The 14,320-nt window shown below is 45.8% G+C and overlaps 1 protein-coding gene across 10 annotated transcripts in view; it reads left to right on the forward strand.

Moving 5' to 3' along the window:
- FGGY (FGGY carbohydrate kinase domain containing) overlaps positions 1 to 14,320 on the forward strand; it is a 400,085-nt gene that overhangs the window by 16,904 nt on the left and 368,861 nt on the right. For 6 of the 10 annotated variants that reach the window (XM_059374913.1, XM_059374914.1, XM_059374916.1 and 3 more), the window contains one exon: positions 6,076 to 6,290. The exons of 1 other annotated variant lie outside the window; for it this stretch is intronic. In XM_059374913.1, the coding sequence (XP_059230896.1) occupies positions 6,090 to 6,290 (201 nt within the window). In that variant the 5' untranslated portion in view covers positions 6,076 to 6,089. Of the gene's footprint in view, positions 1 to 181; positions 261 to 6,075; positions 6,291 to 14,320 lie in introns of those variants that run through there. 3 more of the 10 variants (XM_059374911.1, XM_059374912.1, XM_059374919.1) reach the window with 2 other exon arrangements.

Here is a 14,320-nt window from a genome sequence, read left to right on the forward strand (position 1 = left end):
TTTAGTTCTTTCTGTTAGAAGACTGAAGTGGACAGGCGTACTCATTGCTTATATTTTTCTTTCCAAACTTACCATTGTCTGCTTGCAGTATGACTAACTAAATAGTGTGGGACTCTGGTACCTGAGCTCCCAGCAAAGTCCAAAGATCAAAGTTGAAAGAGGATACTGCATTCCCTTTCAGATCCCTGGGACACTGTTTCTGCTCACACTGTCAACTAATTGGTCCTGGAGGAGTGACTTTTTAAGAAATAAGACTGAAGGTAAGCTCACCCACTCTGGAGGATTGTAGTCTTAGGAAATAATATTATTACTATTAAGTTATGGAGGGGAAAAGGAGGAAGGAAAGATAAAAGAACAACCCCCAGGTGGTGGGTTTTGGGGTTTTCAGCACAGTATTTGTAGCATTGACCCCCTTCTTAGAATTGCTGAAGTAGTTTTGCAGAGAACGGCCCCCCAAGCCCATGTCCCTCTTCCTTTGTCATGCTGCATTTGAGCAACTTGCACGTTTGTTGAAGAATCAGCCGTGAAGTCTGTGGTTTCCTGCAGCATATTACTAATAATATTTATACAAGCTATTATTTGATGAACTGTGTAAATATTTATCATAGGAACAGTATTTGGATCATGAGTAGGGACTAAAAATGAGTCCTGTCTGATGTGGGAAACAAAGGCAGAAGAAAAATGTTACATTTCCTCACTATCTACAGCCCATTGGCAAGTCCTTGAAACAGGCAGAGTGACATTCCTTTAGGAAGCAGCTGCCTCTATGCTAATACTTTGCTAAGGGCATAGCCCAACCCTCAGGATCCTGTGAGTCTACTTTAACATATAAAAATGCCTTTGGAAACTTCCTTTATCTCTCCCCCGCAGATACAGGTCAGCAATCATCCTCTAAGCTTGTGACCCCCTCCCCATATGCATCTGAAGGGTCTCATGACTGAGGGTTTACTAACGATAATAAATGACCTGTCCCATCAATAGCTAGCCCAGATCGGGATCCTGGAAACCTTGTTTCCAAAACACCTGGGAGGCTTGTGCTATCCTTAACCCCTCCCAGCTTGAAAGTATATAATGGGCCACTCCCCTTGACCCCAGGGCAGGGTCCTGTCCCACCATGCTTTGATTTAAAACCACCTTTTGCACCAAAGATGTCCCAAGAATTCTTTCTTGGCTGTTGGCTTCCAACCCTAATGTCTTTCCTACCTCACCTTCCGCTCTGGGGACTTGGATGGGAGGCTGCAGGCTGAGAAGTTAGGTGTCCCAGTACTTGTGTCCAGCACAGCTTGAATTTTTTCTCTGTTATATTCTTTCTTGGAGTCCCCACAGCCCACGTCCTCATTTCTGTCTGCCGGTCACCATCCCCGTAGTCCTAACAGTAATTTCTCTTTTTAGAGTTTTCATCTTCACCCAGAAAGAATGAGATAGAACCAGAGTTCTGACCCTCACTGTTCACAAATTGGGCTTTACAGCCTTTCCAACTTAGCTTCAAATCCCAGCTCCTCAGGTTTTGTACTGTGTGACCTTAACAGCTTTATTGCTGAGAACCTCAGTCTCTTTAACTGGAAATTGGGCTCATACTGCCTACCTCACAGGGAGTGATGGAATCGCAAAATCATGTAGGTGATTTGCAGAGTAGAGCTTTATAATTGCTAGTTGTTGCTACATTTGTAGCAACAAATTGCTATTTGTTGATAATTGTTATTGAAGAAGATAACAGTTCTGTTTTCAGTTTTATGTGGGTGTTGTGGAGGGAGCCCTACGCTTGCGGTACAGGCTGGGCTTCAAATCTTGGGGCTGCTGTTAGCAGTTTGTGGGGCTTGGGCGAATTTCCCTATCCCCCTGAATTACAAAGTGGTGATAGGTTTACCAACTTGGTTGAGTTTCATTTGGAAGAGATTAAGGCATATGTGCAAATGCCAGACACACAGACGGATCCTACGTTATTATTATTTTTTTCTTAGCAAATTAGAAAATGGAATGTTTTCTATTTTGCAGTTGTTTTATTGAGAAGGGGAACTGGATATAGTTTGGAGTCCAGGACACAGCCGAGTACTTGTGACCGAGGAACAAAGGGCACAGAAGGCAAGGCAAGGGATCTGAGGTGCAGAAAATTCTCTGGCAGGGTTTTTAAAACTCTCAGGGTCAAGTTTCAGGGAAGCCGCCCAAGGGCTTGAACTTGCTTGCTTCCCTGCTTTCAGGGTCCAGGTGTGGAAACAATCACAAAGAGATCACTTAAAACTATAGTAATGGGAAACATGGTGAACCTGAAATATTTAATTAGGATCTATTTCTTAGAAAAACATGAACTTGGAGGTGTGCGGGAACAGTGCTGGGAGGTTTGGTGCCCTGGTCCCTGTGGATTTGACTGCCTCTGACCGATGCCTTGGTAATGTGGTCTAGAAATGGGGGGCGGGGGGTTGTCAGCGAGAGGCAGCTTGGCATTGGGGAAGGGTCAGGCTCTAGAGGTAGGAGGCTTGAGTTTAGAGGTAGGCAGTCTTAGATAGAGGAGGGACAGTCCTTGGCAAATATGCGTTTAATAAATGGAGGAGAATCAGGTGGTATAGCACCCTAGGAATGGTTGGGGACTTTGGAACCAGAGGAAGTGGGATGGCTGTCAACTCTATTGCTTACTAGTTATATGACATACAGGAGCAAGCTGCTTTACCTGCCTGGGACTCAATTTTCCTTATCCATAAAATGGGATGGTATTTTCCGAATTGTCTTTAGGAGTTGAGGTCAGGATTAAAAGTGGTATGGCAATATAAGCAAGCTACAGAACAGAGCATTGGAGATACAGTAAACATAGTACCTTTTATTATTCCCTGAGGATAGGTTTTAAAGGTATCCACGGAGTCACAAAGAATTATCAAGTTCCTGCTGTGTGCCAGGCACCATTGGCACAGGGGCCAGCTGTGATCCCCAGCAGCAATGGAGTTAATTGCTTACCACTAAAACTCCAGCCTTCATAAAAGGCAGGGGCTCTCCTAAAAGGTAGGCTGTTTCCTGTTTAGTGAAGACATGGGTCCAAAACTCAGAACTGGGATAAGCCCTGGGTGAGCTGCAGAGTAGAAATCTGCCTTTGGATTTTGCTGGAAATAAATCGATGCCTGGGTGGTGGGTAATAAGATGTTGTGCTCCCAACTGAGGAAGATAGAGATAGAAGCAAGGAGCTCAGACTCGAGGAGCGGGGCCCGTCTCTTGGGGGAATCTGTCTTGTCACTGGGGCTGGCAGGAGTGGGAAGCAGCCTGGGCGATGGCTGGGCAGCCTGTATGCATTCTTCATTTCCTATTTGTTTCCTTGTTTCTCTTAGAATAGTCTTGGAGGGCTCCAGCCAAGGGCAGAGGGTTGTTGGTACGCTAGGATCAGTGTTAGGAAAGCATCCCTGGGCCTTCACACCTGAGACAGTGAGATGTGAAAAGAGGGAATTCCAAGTGAAGAAGATGTGAGTGTGGCAGCTGGCTTGGTCAGTCTTCCTCCTATTTGCAGGTAAAGAATGTTGAGGAAGCTCTGAGCCAGTGTACCATTCTATTTTGTCCTTTAAGGGATCCTTAGCTCTTAGCAGGGGTGCCTGGTCCCTGGCATCCTCTGCATTTCTTTGAAGATCCATCATGGAGTTGCAGGATGCATTATTATTTCATTTACCACTAAGAAAGAAAGACAATGTTACCAATTAATTGTAAGATGCCATTGATTGTGGGAGTCACTGATCTCAGAGAAGCAAAATGTGAAAAAAAAAAAAAAAGAGTATCCTAGAATTAATAAAATGTGGTTGTAGGCATTCAGAAAAGTTGTTAATTGAATGAATGAAGCATATAGAGATTAGAATCAAAGGCAAACACTAGTGCCCATAAGTACACAGTTAAGAATTCAAATGATTAAAGCAGGAACCTTTTCATCCTTGTTTTCTATTGATTTCACGGAGCTAGTTGTTCATTCAGGACACATTTATTGAGAATTGATTCTATCCCAGACACTGCTAGGAGCTAGGGATACAGAAATCACTAAATTCCTTTGTTTTTCAGGTTCAGGCCAGTAAGGGAGTCAGACTTGGAACCAAAAATAAATCACATTTCAGAATGGCTAGGATTTAAAAGAAAGTAGGAATGCGCTACTCTCCTGGCACCAAGGGTTGGAGAAAGACAAGGAAGTCTTTCCTGAAGGGGAGATTGGTCGAGTTGGAACTGAAAATGTAAGTCCGTGATCACCAGGCACACAAGAGAAGAAGGGGTTAGGAAGGGAAGGGCAAGTCCAAAGCAGTGGGCCAGACGCACCTGGGAACCTGCGAGGAACCCTAGGAGGTTTGGAGGAGCTCCAGGACATCTGACGTTTCTTGTGAGAATGGGCAGGATTGTGTTCAAGGACTGCCGCAGAGGGAAGCTCCTGGTGGGCCTGGGATGCCATGCCCCAGTCATCAGGCTGTTCTGCAGCCGTCCTGAGTCCTGAGCAAGGACCCTGCAGAGGGGCCAGAGGGATCGCTCTGGGGAGGCGGAGAGGAAGGGAGGCACGGAGCCTGTTTCACAGGGAACAGCTCAACTTTCTTTTTGAGTCATGGCTTGAAGAAAATGAAGGAACGCGTAGCTTGATAACAGGGGCCGTGGGTCCCATGTAGCTCCTGAAACCTTGTAAGGGAGGGAGGCAGGATGATGGGAAAGCGCAGAGGCTGGAGCTCAGGAGCTGTTCCCGAAGCCCAGCTGAAGGTAGCACTTAGGCTCACCATGGCCTCCCCGTTTCCCTCTCCACCTGCCTGGGAGCCTGCAAGCCGGAGGGGGCAGATACCTTTGGGGAATCATTGTGATTAAGCCAGAAGCAATCACTTTTAATGAAGCTGATTCTGACTGGGATAAATATCCAGGAAGCAGTAACTGAACATCTGCGGGCTGGCCTCGTTTTAGAAACCCCAAGTGTGACTTTGCCAGGGAAACATTACCTTTTTGAAATGGAAGGGCTCAGACAGCTTTCTGGGTGGAAATGAGACTCCGGGTGCTGCGGCTGCCCCGGGCTCACCTGGGGAGTTGTAGCCTGTTCACCCGAGTGCTTGTCTTGGGGGTTTGTTCTTACTCAGTGGAAGGCTGATCTGGGAAATGAAAGCCCCTGTGAGATTTCTGTGTCACGTGGGCTAATCTGACCAGAGGGACTTGGAGCAGCAATGAAGGCTAAGGAATTCCTGAGTGTTCTCTGGTCCGATTTCCTTGTAACTCACAAGGGGTCTGTAAAGAAAACAGATTGTCTAACAAATTCCTGATCCTGTCTCCCGTGAGGCTCCTTCCCCATTCCCAGTCACTTCAACACTGGGCTGCAGTGTATTTGCCTCTTCTCCAAAACGACCTCAGCAAGCGAGTGGGAAAGGCCTGGGACTTGGCAGTGCGCGGAGGGGAGACCGCGGGTCCTGGCTGCTTGTTAGTGATGCCGCCACCTCTCTTCGCTTCCCTGAGACCTGTTTCCCCATCAGTACAGTGTGCATCATGTACATTTATTCTTCTCACATGTGTGGACCTTGCTGTAAGAGAGTAGCATGTGCCTCTTGGAGTTTCCCCCGATAACCTGTGAATTAGAGATTTAAGTGTACTCCTTCCAGGGTCCTAGTGAGGGATAGAGGGGGTGCATGGACTTTTCACTGTGTTGGGCATGTAACAGGTACTTAGTAGACCATTTTTGGAGTGAGCTTTTGACAGGGTAGATGAGGTTCCTTTGTAGTCCTGTGGCCACTGTCCTCCTCCTGAGTCAAATTCAGTGAGAATAAATGCATGTCTGTTACCTCTGGATTGGCCGGATTCCACGGCCCCATGTTTTCCTGTATAGCCCTTTTCACCCAGTATCATGACTTCACTTAATTATGCAACTCACAACTGCTGAACATCTGACTTCCTTCCAAGCATGGAAACTCCATGTCTGAGGCCTTGCCTGTCTTGTTTACCCACCACCTACCTGTTGGCATACTGTGAGCAGTTGGGTAGAATAAGTAAATGACCACCAGTGGTCAGCTGCGCCCCTTTCATTTCCACTTGAAGGTGTTTTGTGCCTGATTGTGCAGACCCACTGGGTCTTCATGTGGTTTTTGTCCTTGGTCACTGCAGGTGGAGGGACCATAATGCTTGGCGGAGATCAGGAACCAGGGAACTACTACGTGGGTGTGGACGTTGGAACAGGAAGTGTGCGTGCGGCTCTGGTAGACCAGAGGGGCATCCTTTTGGCTTTTGCAGACCAGCCGATCAACCAGTGGGAGCCTCAGTTCAACCACCATGAGCAGTCCTCCGAGGACATCTGGGCTGCATGCTGTGTTGTCACAAAGGTATGGCCACAGCTGTGCTGTTCTATCCTTGCTTATGCTCCCCTGCTCCCACCTGCTGAGCATGTCTGTTGTGCACACCTGGTACCAGGGACAGTGTTGGGATGCTTTAGATGCAGGCCTTGACTTTCGGGTACTCACAGTCCAGTGGCAGAGAACAGCAGACGGTTAAACTGTGACTCAGTACTTGCAGGGTCCTCTGTGGCTATGGCTGGAGCTGAGGAAAGAGTAATCCAGAGGAGCTCAGGGAGACAGGACCCAGGGTGTGGAACATGCAGAGGTTCTGTTCACATGTAACCAAATGTGGAAGAGGTATGTGAATCCTTGCAACGACTGTAGGAAGGTAGCCCTATTACAACCCCTTTTGTATCGAGGAGGAAGCAGGTGCAGAAAGGTTAGGTCAGTTACCCAAGTTCATGCAGTTAGAAGGTAGGCGGGAGTGACTCCAACGCTGCACTGTGAGTTGCTGGACTGTCCTACCTTCCAGGTGGACAGGTCGGAGGAGCCTCATTTCATTCAGAGGCAACAGCATGTGCAAAGGCCCGAGTGGCAGGTACACGTGGTGTGTTTTGAGAAAGCAAGGACATCGAGTTGTGCCAGACACCCGCTGATGTGGAATGGCCTTGGATTGTAGTCTGCCCGCTGGCTTGGGAAAGGAAGTGACGCTCCCTTGTCACACTTGACTGGTTTTAGAACCTGGTGAACAGGAAGGACACAGATACTTTTGTCTTTTGTTTCTTTCAGAGGGAAAAATAAAGTCCTGGTTTTTCTTTTCTCCCTGTTCCTAATTTTGTTCCTTAAATATTCATGAAGAGCTTGGTAATTTGCAGATGGACAGTTCACCATTCTGTCTGTATTGATCAGTCTGTTTAAACTTTAATGAGCTCTGGGCTGCTGTTAGTGCCCCCAGAGAAGAAGGCAGAGAGGGGAGGTGGGGGTGGGCAGAGCCGGAGCCTTCTATAGGAATAAAAGTGGGGGCACATGCCTTCTGCCTGTTTAATCTTCCACCTCCCTCCTTGCTCTCCACCCCTGCCTTGGTGAGAATCTTCTACTCTTTGCCCTTGGGTCTCCTTTGTTCTTCTAACGTATAGCTTTTCTTGCCATTAAGGAAATTGTCAAGAAGAAAATATAATCCCCTGATGAAAAGCTACTTTAAAAAAGGTCTGCTCTAAGTACAGCTTGGTTTAATGGTAGATTTTTAATCACCTCCCGGCGGCGGCCAGCTCGTCATCTGTGTGAACCCCGTGAGCCCCAGGAGTGCCATGGGCTTTTGTCCTAAGTGAGGCTATTTTATCGAGGCTCCTAGGGTAAAGCTGCTGGGTCTTAGGCTGTCCCCTCACATGGAGTATGGCTGCTTGGCCATGTGCCAGAAGGCATAGCATGGGCGTGACCCAACTACTTGCAGCTCATTGCTGGTGGGAGACTTAGAGAAGGAAGCATTTTTATACCAAGGAGGTAGCTCACTGTAGGGGATAGATGCCCCAGTCCGACTGTTTGGATTGATAGCCCGTTGCCAACATTGATGAGCTCATCATCCTGGACAAATTACTTCAGGTTTCTTGCCCGAGTTTCCTTATCTGTAAAATGGGAATGATCATTGTAGCTTATCTCCAAAGGGTGATTGTGAGGACTAAGTGAGTAAACTCCTAGTACCCTAACAGTGCCTGGAAATGAAGAAGCATGGCCTCTTCCTGTGGCAATGAGGAAGGTTAACAGTCACAGAAATGGGTAGCTTGCGGAGGAGAAAACTTCGAAGATAAAACCCTGAAATGTCAGAGTCGATTAGGGACGTGCCTTTTGGAACCCTTTGCTCCCTCCCTGTCTGGTTAGGGTTCTCTGTGTGGGAGGCTTTGGCAAGTGCTGGCATAGGGCAGAGGGCAACGCAGTATACATCTTGTTCTGTGTCTTCTTTTTCGAAGACTTAAGGAAGAGCTTGAGAGTGGCGGTAGTACTTTGCTTTCCCTGAGTGGTTCCCACCGCTGGAGATGGTTTTCCTCGTAGTCCAGTTAATCAGAACATCAGCAACAAAAGTAATAAGATGGTGGCGATGGTGACATTCTTGGGCATTCACGTTCCAGATACCGTGCTGAATACTTGCTACCGTCGCTTCCTTTTGTCCATGTGACAGCCTCTTGAGAGAGTTTGTATTATTCTGCCTGTTCTGTAGCTGGAAGCAATGAGCTTTGAAGGGTTAAGGAACCAACCCGAGGTCACACGATTAATATGAGCAAGGGGTGGGCTGCTGCTGCCCCCCTCATGCTCTACCCTTTGCCCCTCTCTCCAGTACCATTTCACTCCCCATGCCCCCTGCTTGGAAGTCCTATTAAGTTCCCTGAAGTTTTCAGAATTTGCCACTGTGTAGGGGACCCTGAGCTCACCCTCATTGTTGTACTAACCGTACTGCGTTGCAGGTGCCTTTCCGACTATCTGTTCCTGTGGAAACTGTGTGCCCCATGAGCAGGGGTCAGGCCTTATCTATCTGTAGTTCCAGAGTTCCTTGTCTCTGGTATGCCTGCTTCATGTTTGTTGAGTACATGCATGGATGAGATGTCTGTTATTTTCATTATCTGGAATATTCTCTTACCTTCTTCACTCAGCTGCCCACCTTGTACACAGGTACTGGTAATCTTCAGCATTACTTGCTCCTGGGAGCCTTCTTTGATGACCTCTGACCCCTGCCTCTCTTGCCAACCTGAGAGGAAGGAGAGAGTGAGAAAGCCCTCTCTGCTGCCCCAGAGCGCACTTTCTTCACCCTGTCCTCACCGTAGAGCATTTGATCTGGTCCTTATTGGATTGCACTGTAATCGGTGACTTCTTTGGTTTCCTCAAAACCATGAGCTGAACTCTTGAAGAGAATCACCCCTTTGTTCCCAGCATCTAACACATTCCCTGACACAGTGTTGCTGCTCAGTCAGTGGTCACTGCATTAATGTTACTTGGAGCTAAAAACAAACAAGCAAAATGGTGGTATCCCTCATCTTGCTTAAGTATCATAGTAACTGTATGAGATAGACTGCCGTTCTTTCTGTTTGACACATAGAATATTGAGGCTCTGAAACTAACAGGTATTAGAGACAGGACAAGACTCCCAGCAAGATGGCTCCAAATCCTATATTCTGTTTGACTACTTCCACTGCCCCCCAAATTGGAGGGTCTTTATTGGGTTGATCGTTGCATATTTAAAAAGTGCAGTGGGAACACATAAGTCTTAGCGATATATACTGTCCCTAATTTCAAGGACCTCTATCTCTTTTTGGACCCACAATCTTAATCATCCCAAGAAGATGAAAATGTTCAACATTTCATTTTCAACATGAAAATGTTCTAGTCAGTACCAGCTTCCATTAGCAAAAAGGAAAAAGATAAGCAGGAGATGTCTTTCAGCCAAGAGGCATTTGTCAAGTATCCTCTAGTTCTCACTTTATTCTCTGAGCACTACTATGTGCTGTGGTTTTTGTTAAGTCCCAGAGTGTGTACAGAAGAGGTATATAACAAATTCTGTGCCCCTAAGGATGAAATAGTCCAGTTGGATGGAAAAACCCAGCACCTATGAGGCCAGTGAAGTACTGTTTTGTTCTAAGTTGTAACCCAGCACCTATGAGGCCAGTGAAGTACTGTTTTGTTCTAAGTTGTACTAGCTATGTGAGTAATGGTTGGAGGGAGGAGGAGCAGAGAGGGAGTAACCCATGTGGGATTGAGCAATAATGTTAACCCCTCACAGTCACAGAACCTGTGTAGTTTACAAAGTGTGTTCATAGCCATTTGATTGTCATGCAAGGTAGGTGGGGCAGGGTGGTAGTTCCCATTTTACAGCTGAAGAGAGAAATGGAGACCCAGAGAGTTAGGGGCCTTTCCCTAAGCCACTTAGGAAGTCAGTGATAAGCCTCAACTCAGGCCACATCTTTGCCTTCTTTCCGTGTCCAGTGCCACATACCTTTGTCACTTGTCTGGATTTATGCAAGAACCTAACTGATGTCACGTATGCACTTTGACTTTGCAATCTCTTCTCCTTCTTGGAGCCGGAATGCTTTTTTTTTTTTTCCCAGTGTAACCTGATCATGTCACTCTTTTGCTCACCATCCTTCCATAGCATCACACTGCTATTTGGATACAAGTCAGAATCCTTAATTTGAGGTTTTCACGCCCTGTCTGGCTTGGATTCCCCCTACTTTCCTGGCTCATCTCAGGATGCTTCTCTCCACTGCCTGTGTTGCCACCACACTGTCCTTCTGTCTTGTCCCCAAACATGCAGGCAATGCTCACTCTAGCCTCAGGACCTTTGTCACATTCTTTCTCCTTTCTACAGACTCTTCCCACCTTCTGCCAATGTATCTAACTCCTCCTCATCCATGGATTCACACCATCTAATACAGTAGTCACTAGGCACATGTGGCTATTTAAATATAAGTTAACTGAAACAAAAAAACAGTTTAAAGTCTGGTTCCTCGGATGCACTGGCCACACATTTCAGATTTTTTTTTTTAAGATTTTATTTATTATTTGACAGACAGAGATCACAAGTAGGCAGAGAGGCAGGCAGAGAGAGAGGAGGAAGCAGGCTCCCTGCCGAGCAGAGAGCCCGATTTGGGGCTCAATCCCAGGACTCTGGGATCATGACCTGAGCCGAAGGCAGAGGCTTTAACCCACTGAGTCACCCAAGCGCCCCTTCATTAAAGATGTTTGGGAGCCAGGCCCGGCTGGTGGCTACAGGTAAAAAACAGAAAATTTCCATCACTGTAGGAAGTTCCACTGGATGGCGCTGCACTGAATCTTAGCTCAGAAGTCCAGTTCTTCAAGGAAGAAGCCTTTTCTTGCCCAATATCACCTCCAAACTAAGTTCTATTTTACTTACTGAATGTTGTCACAGTATCTTATACTTTTCCTTTATAGAATGTCACATGATTTGTGAAGCATCCATTTTTTGATAAATAACAAAATAATAGTCATTTTATAATCAAATAATAAATCTGATTTTTTTTTTTTTAGTTGATCTCTATCTTATCTCCTAGATTTGATGTTTTGTGGGGTCAGAACTACAGTTTGCTCACCCAGGTCCTAAAATCTAGTAGACTCCAGTATCAAAAGAACGAATGAGTAAAAAAATGGGGACCTCTCTACTCCCAGTCAATGGTGAAGGCTTGAGAAAGGGTATATGGCTAACATGGACTCTGGAGAACTCTAAGAGATGACATTCAAAGCTGGAGGAATGTCATGGATAGAAGTGCTGACAAGGGGTTGTAAAGGAGCCAGCCCAGGTTGGGGCAGGAGGAGGAGGGGGGGAGACTGCATTGTTGGAGGAGGAGGGGAGACTGCATTGCATAAGGGGGCAAACCTGGGATAGCCAGTTTTGAGACCAGTAGGGTATCTTCTAGAATCATCCTGAGTTTTACATTGACCAGCAGCTGATTCAGGATGACTTACAAGGAACAGAAACTAAATTCAAGGATGCCAGTGAGGAGGCATTTTTCTTCTAATGAAGTTCTAGAGGCTGAGATTCCTTTGAACTATCAGCTCTGGGAGGCTAGAACTACATCTGTCTTATTCAGCATATGTACTCCATGATGGCACATACAGGTGCTTAATAATTTCTTTTTTCTTTTTATAGATTTATTTACTTATTTGAGAGAGAGAGAGGGTGTGTGTACAGCGGGGGGGCGGGGCAGAGGGAGAGGGAGAGAATCTTAAGCAGACTCTCTGCTTAGCAGGGAGCCTGGTGTGGGGCTTGATCTCATGACCCTGACATCATGATGTGAGCCAAACTCAAGAGTTGGACACAACCTACTGAGCTACCCAGGCAGTTCAGTAACTTTTCTTTAATGATGAATGGCTGGATGAGAATATTGGCAGAGGAATAAATAAAGATGGCAAGACTGACTTTGGAAGGAAGATCTAATAGGACTTGGTGAAAGTGGAGAGGAAGGAGATGAAGGTAGTTTCAGAATTTCCCTTCTTAGAAGAATGTTGGTGCCCCTGATGTAAATGGAAGTGTTGGGTGTCCATTTCCCTGTTTGTCTTTAAGGGACAGCACCACACCTAAGCTAAGATGCTGTGTAGGCCATGGTCCAAGATTGTATTTATGCGTTGGATTAGTCACTAGAGTTAATTTTGCTAAATAGAGTGTCTCTGGGGGCCTTGCAGATTACATACTCCCCATACAAGCTATATTAGCCCATTTGCTCTTCCCACATCAGGGTCTTTGCACTGGCTGTTCTCCTGCCTGCAACAATTTCCCATCAGATTTCCATAAGGTCAGCACCTCAGGTCCTTCATGTGTTAACTCCAATCTCACTTCTCAGCAACTACCTCCCTCTTTTCTGGCACTCCTCATCCCCTTATCATTTTCTAGTACACTCTGTGTTTTATTTATATTAGGTGTTGTCTATTCCTAATAAAATGTAGTCTCCAAAGGAGAAAAGATTTTTTTTTTTTAATATTCTCTTCTTTGTTTCCTAAATACCCAGAAGAGTGCTCAGCTTGACCCTAGAAGAGGTTTGATTATATTTGCTGACTGATTGAACGTGTGAGTAATTGAATCGTGCAGGCAACAGGGAGTGATGAGCCTGAGGGAACCAGGGATTTCATAACCCCACACACCCTCAAGGCTGACAAAGGCATTCAGATCAAGATCGAAAAGAATACAGTACCAGCCACAAAACTCAGTTGCAAGTTGGACTCGGCGAGGCACTAGGCTTTAACCCTTGGCTCCAAATAGAGTTAAAGAAAAAGCCAGGTATGCCTCTGACCCTCCAGTTCTCAGTTTGGAGGGTTTCAAAGGAATACTGTCTCCCCACCCAATATGGCAGAGCCCGCTGATTTAAAACACATGTAGGATTGAACTGGTTCCCACCATTAGAACAAAGCTATGCACAATCCCTTTCCCAAATATTTGTTTGCTGCCCCATAGCTACGAGTTGACAGATGTTAGACATGGACCAGGTTACCAAATGAAGTTGCAGAAATCTTCTCTGGAAATTCTTTAGAAGAGCAATGTGCTTTCTCTCTAGCTGTGGAAAATCCCTCGATGCCAAGAATTGGGGTGGTTTTACTAGACTGCTTTCTTCTTCCATTAATAAGAGCATTAAAGGAATCCTCAGGTCAGCAGGTCAAGTGCCAGGTACCTTCTGGGTAGTGTGACCTTGACAGCTGTCTTTCTGGGATGGTTTCGGTGGGGGTGGGGGTGGGGAGTAGGTTGGTCCTACTCCTGGGTCAGCATGATCATAATACATTTTTAGGTAAGGCTGGGGATGTGGCCATCTAACCAAATCAGATTTAAATGCATGTCACAACTAGTCTTCTAGTTCTTTGTGATGAATTTCTATTATAGAGATGGAGTGGTTGGGCCTTTGTGAGTGAAAGGCCATGAATAGAATATAGAACTCTAGATCTTCAGAAGGGTTCATAAAATAGATTGAAGAGAGTATTTTCTTTGCACCTACTGGGAGGTTAGTCACACCGTAATCCTTGAGAAGGTTTGAGTTTATTCAGTCTTCTTGATCACTGTTCCCTTTGCCTGTCACCTGTACATGTGCTTACGCAACACGGAGTGTGCTGTGCTTTTGCATATGAAAGATTTCATGAAGGTATACATGTAGATCAGTAGATGTCATAAAGGTATTTAGGGCATTTACCCTAAATAATACCCTAAAATCCCATTTACCCTGGGATTCTAAAACAAGGAAAAAGAAGAATTGTGTAGTTTAAATGGATGTGGACACTTTTGAGCTGACTTTTGTGGGATTAAGAGGTTATTACCATTTTTTGTTTCTCAGAGAGAGAGCGAGAGAGAGAGCGGGTGTGCGGTTTTGCATGCCCAAGCAGGGGTGAGGGGCAGAGTGGGAGAGAGAAGCTTAAGCAGGCTCCACTTTCAGCATGGGGCTCCATTTCACTATTGTGAAACAAAAATTTAAAAATAGAAATAATCTATTGTTTTACTACTTTAAAAATTATATGACAGCATAAAAAGTCTCCAGTTTCTTCCAACTGCAGTTTCTGCTCTCAGAGGCAATCACTGCTGTTAATGATTTGTTGTATAC

Source organism: Mustela nigripes, chromosome 14, assembly GCF_022355385.1.
Source record: "Mustela nigripes isolate SB6536 chromosome 14, MUSNIG.SB6536, whole genome shotgun sequence".
NCBI lineage: Eukaryota > Metazoa > Chordata > Mammalia > Carnivora > Mustelidae > Mustela > Mustela nigripes.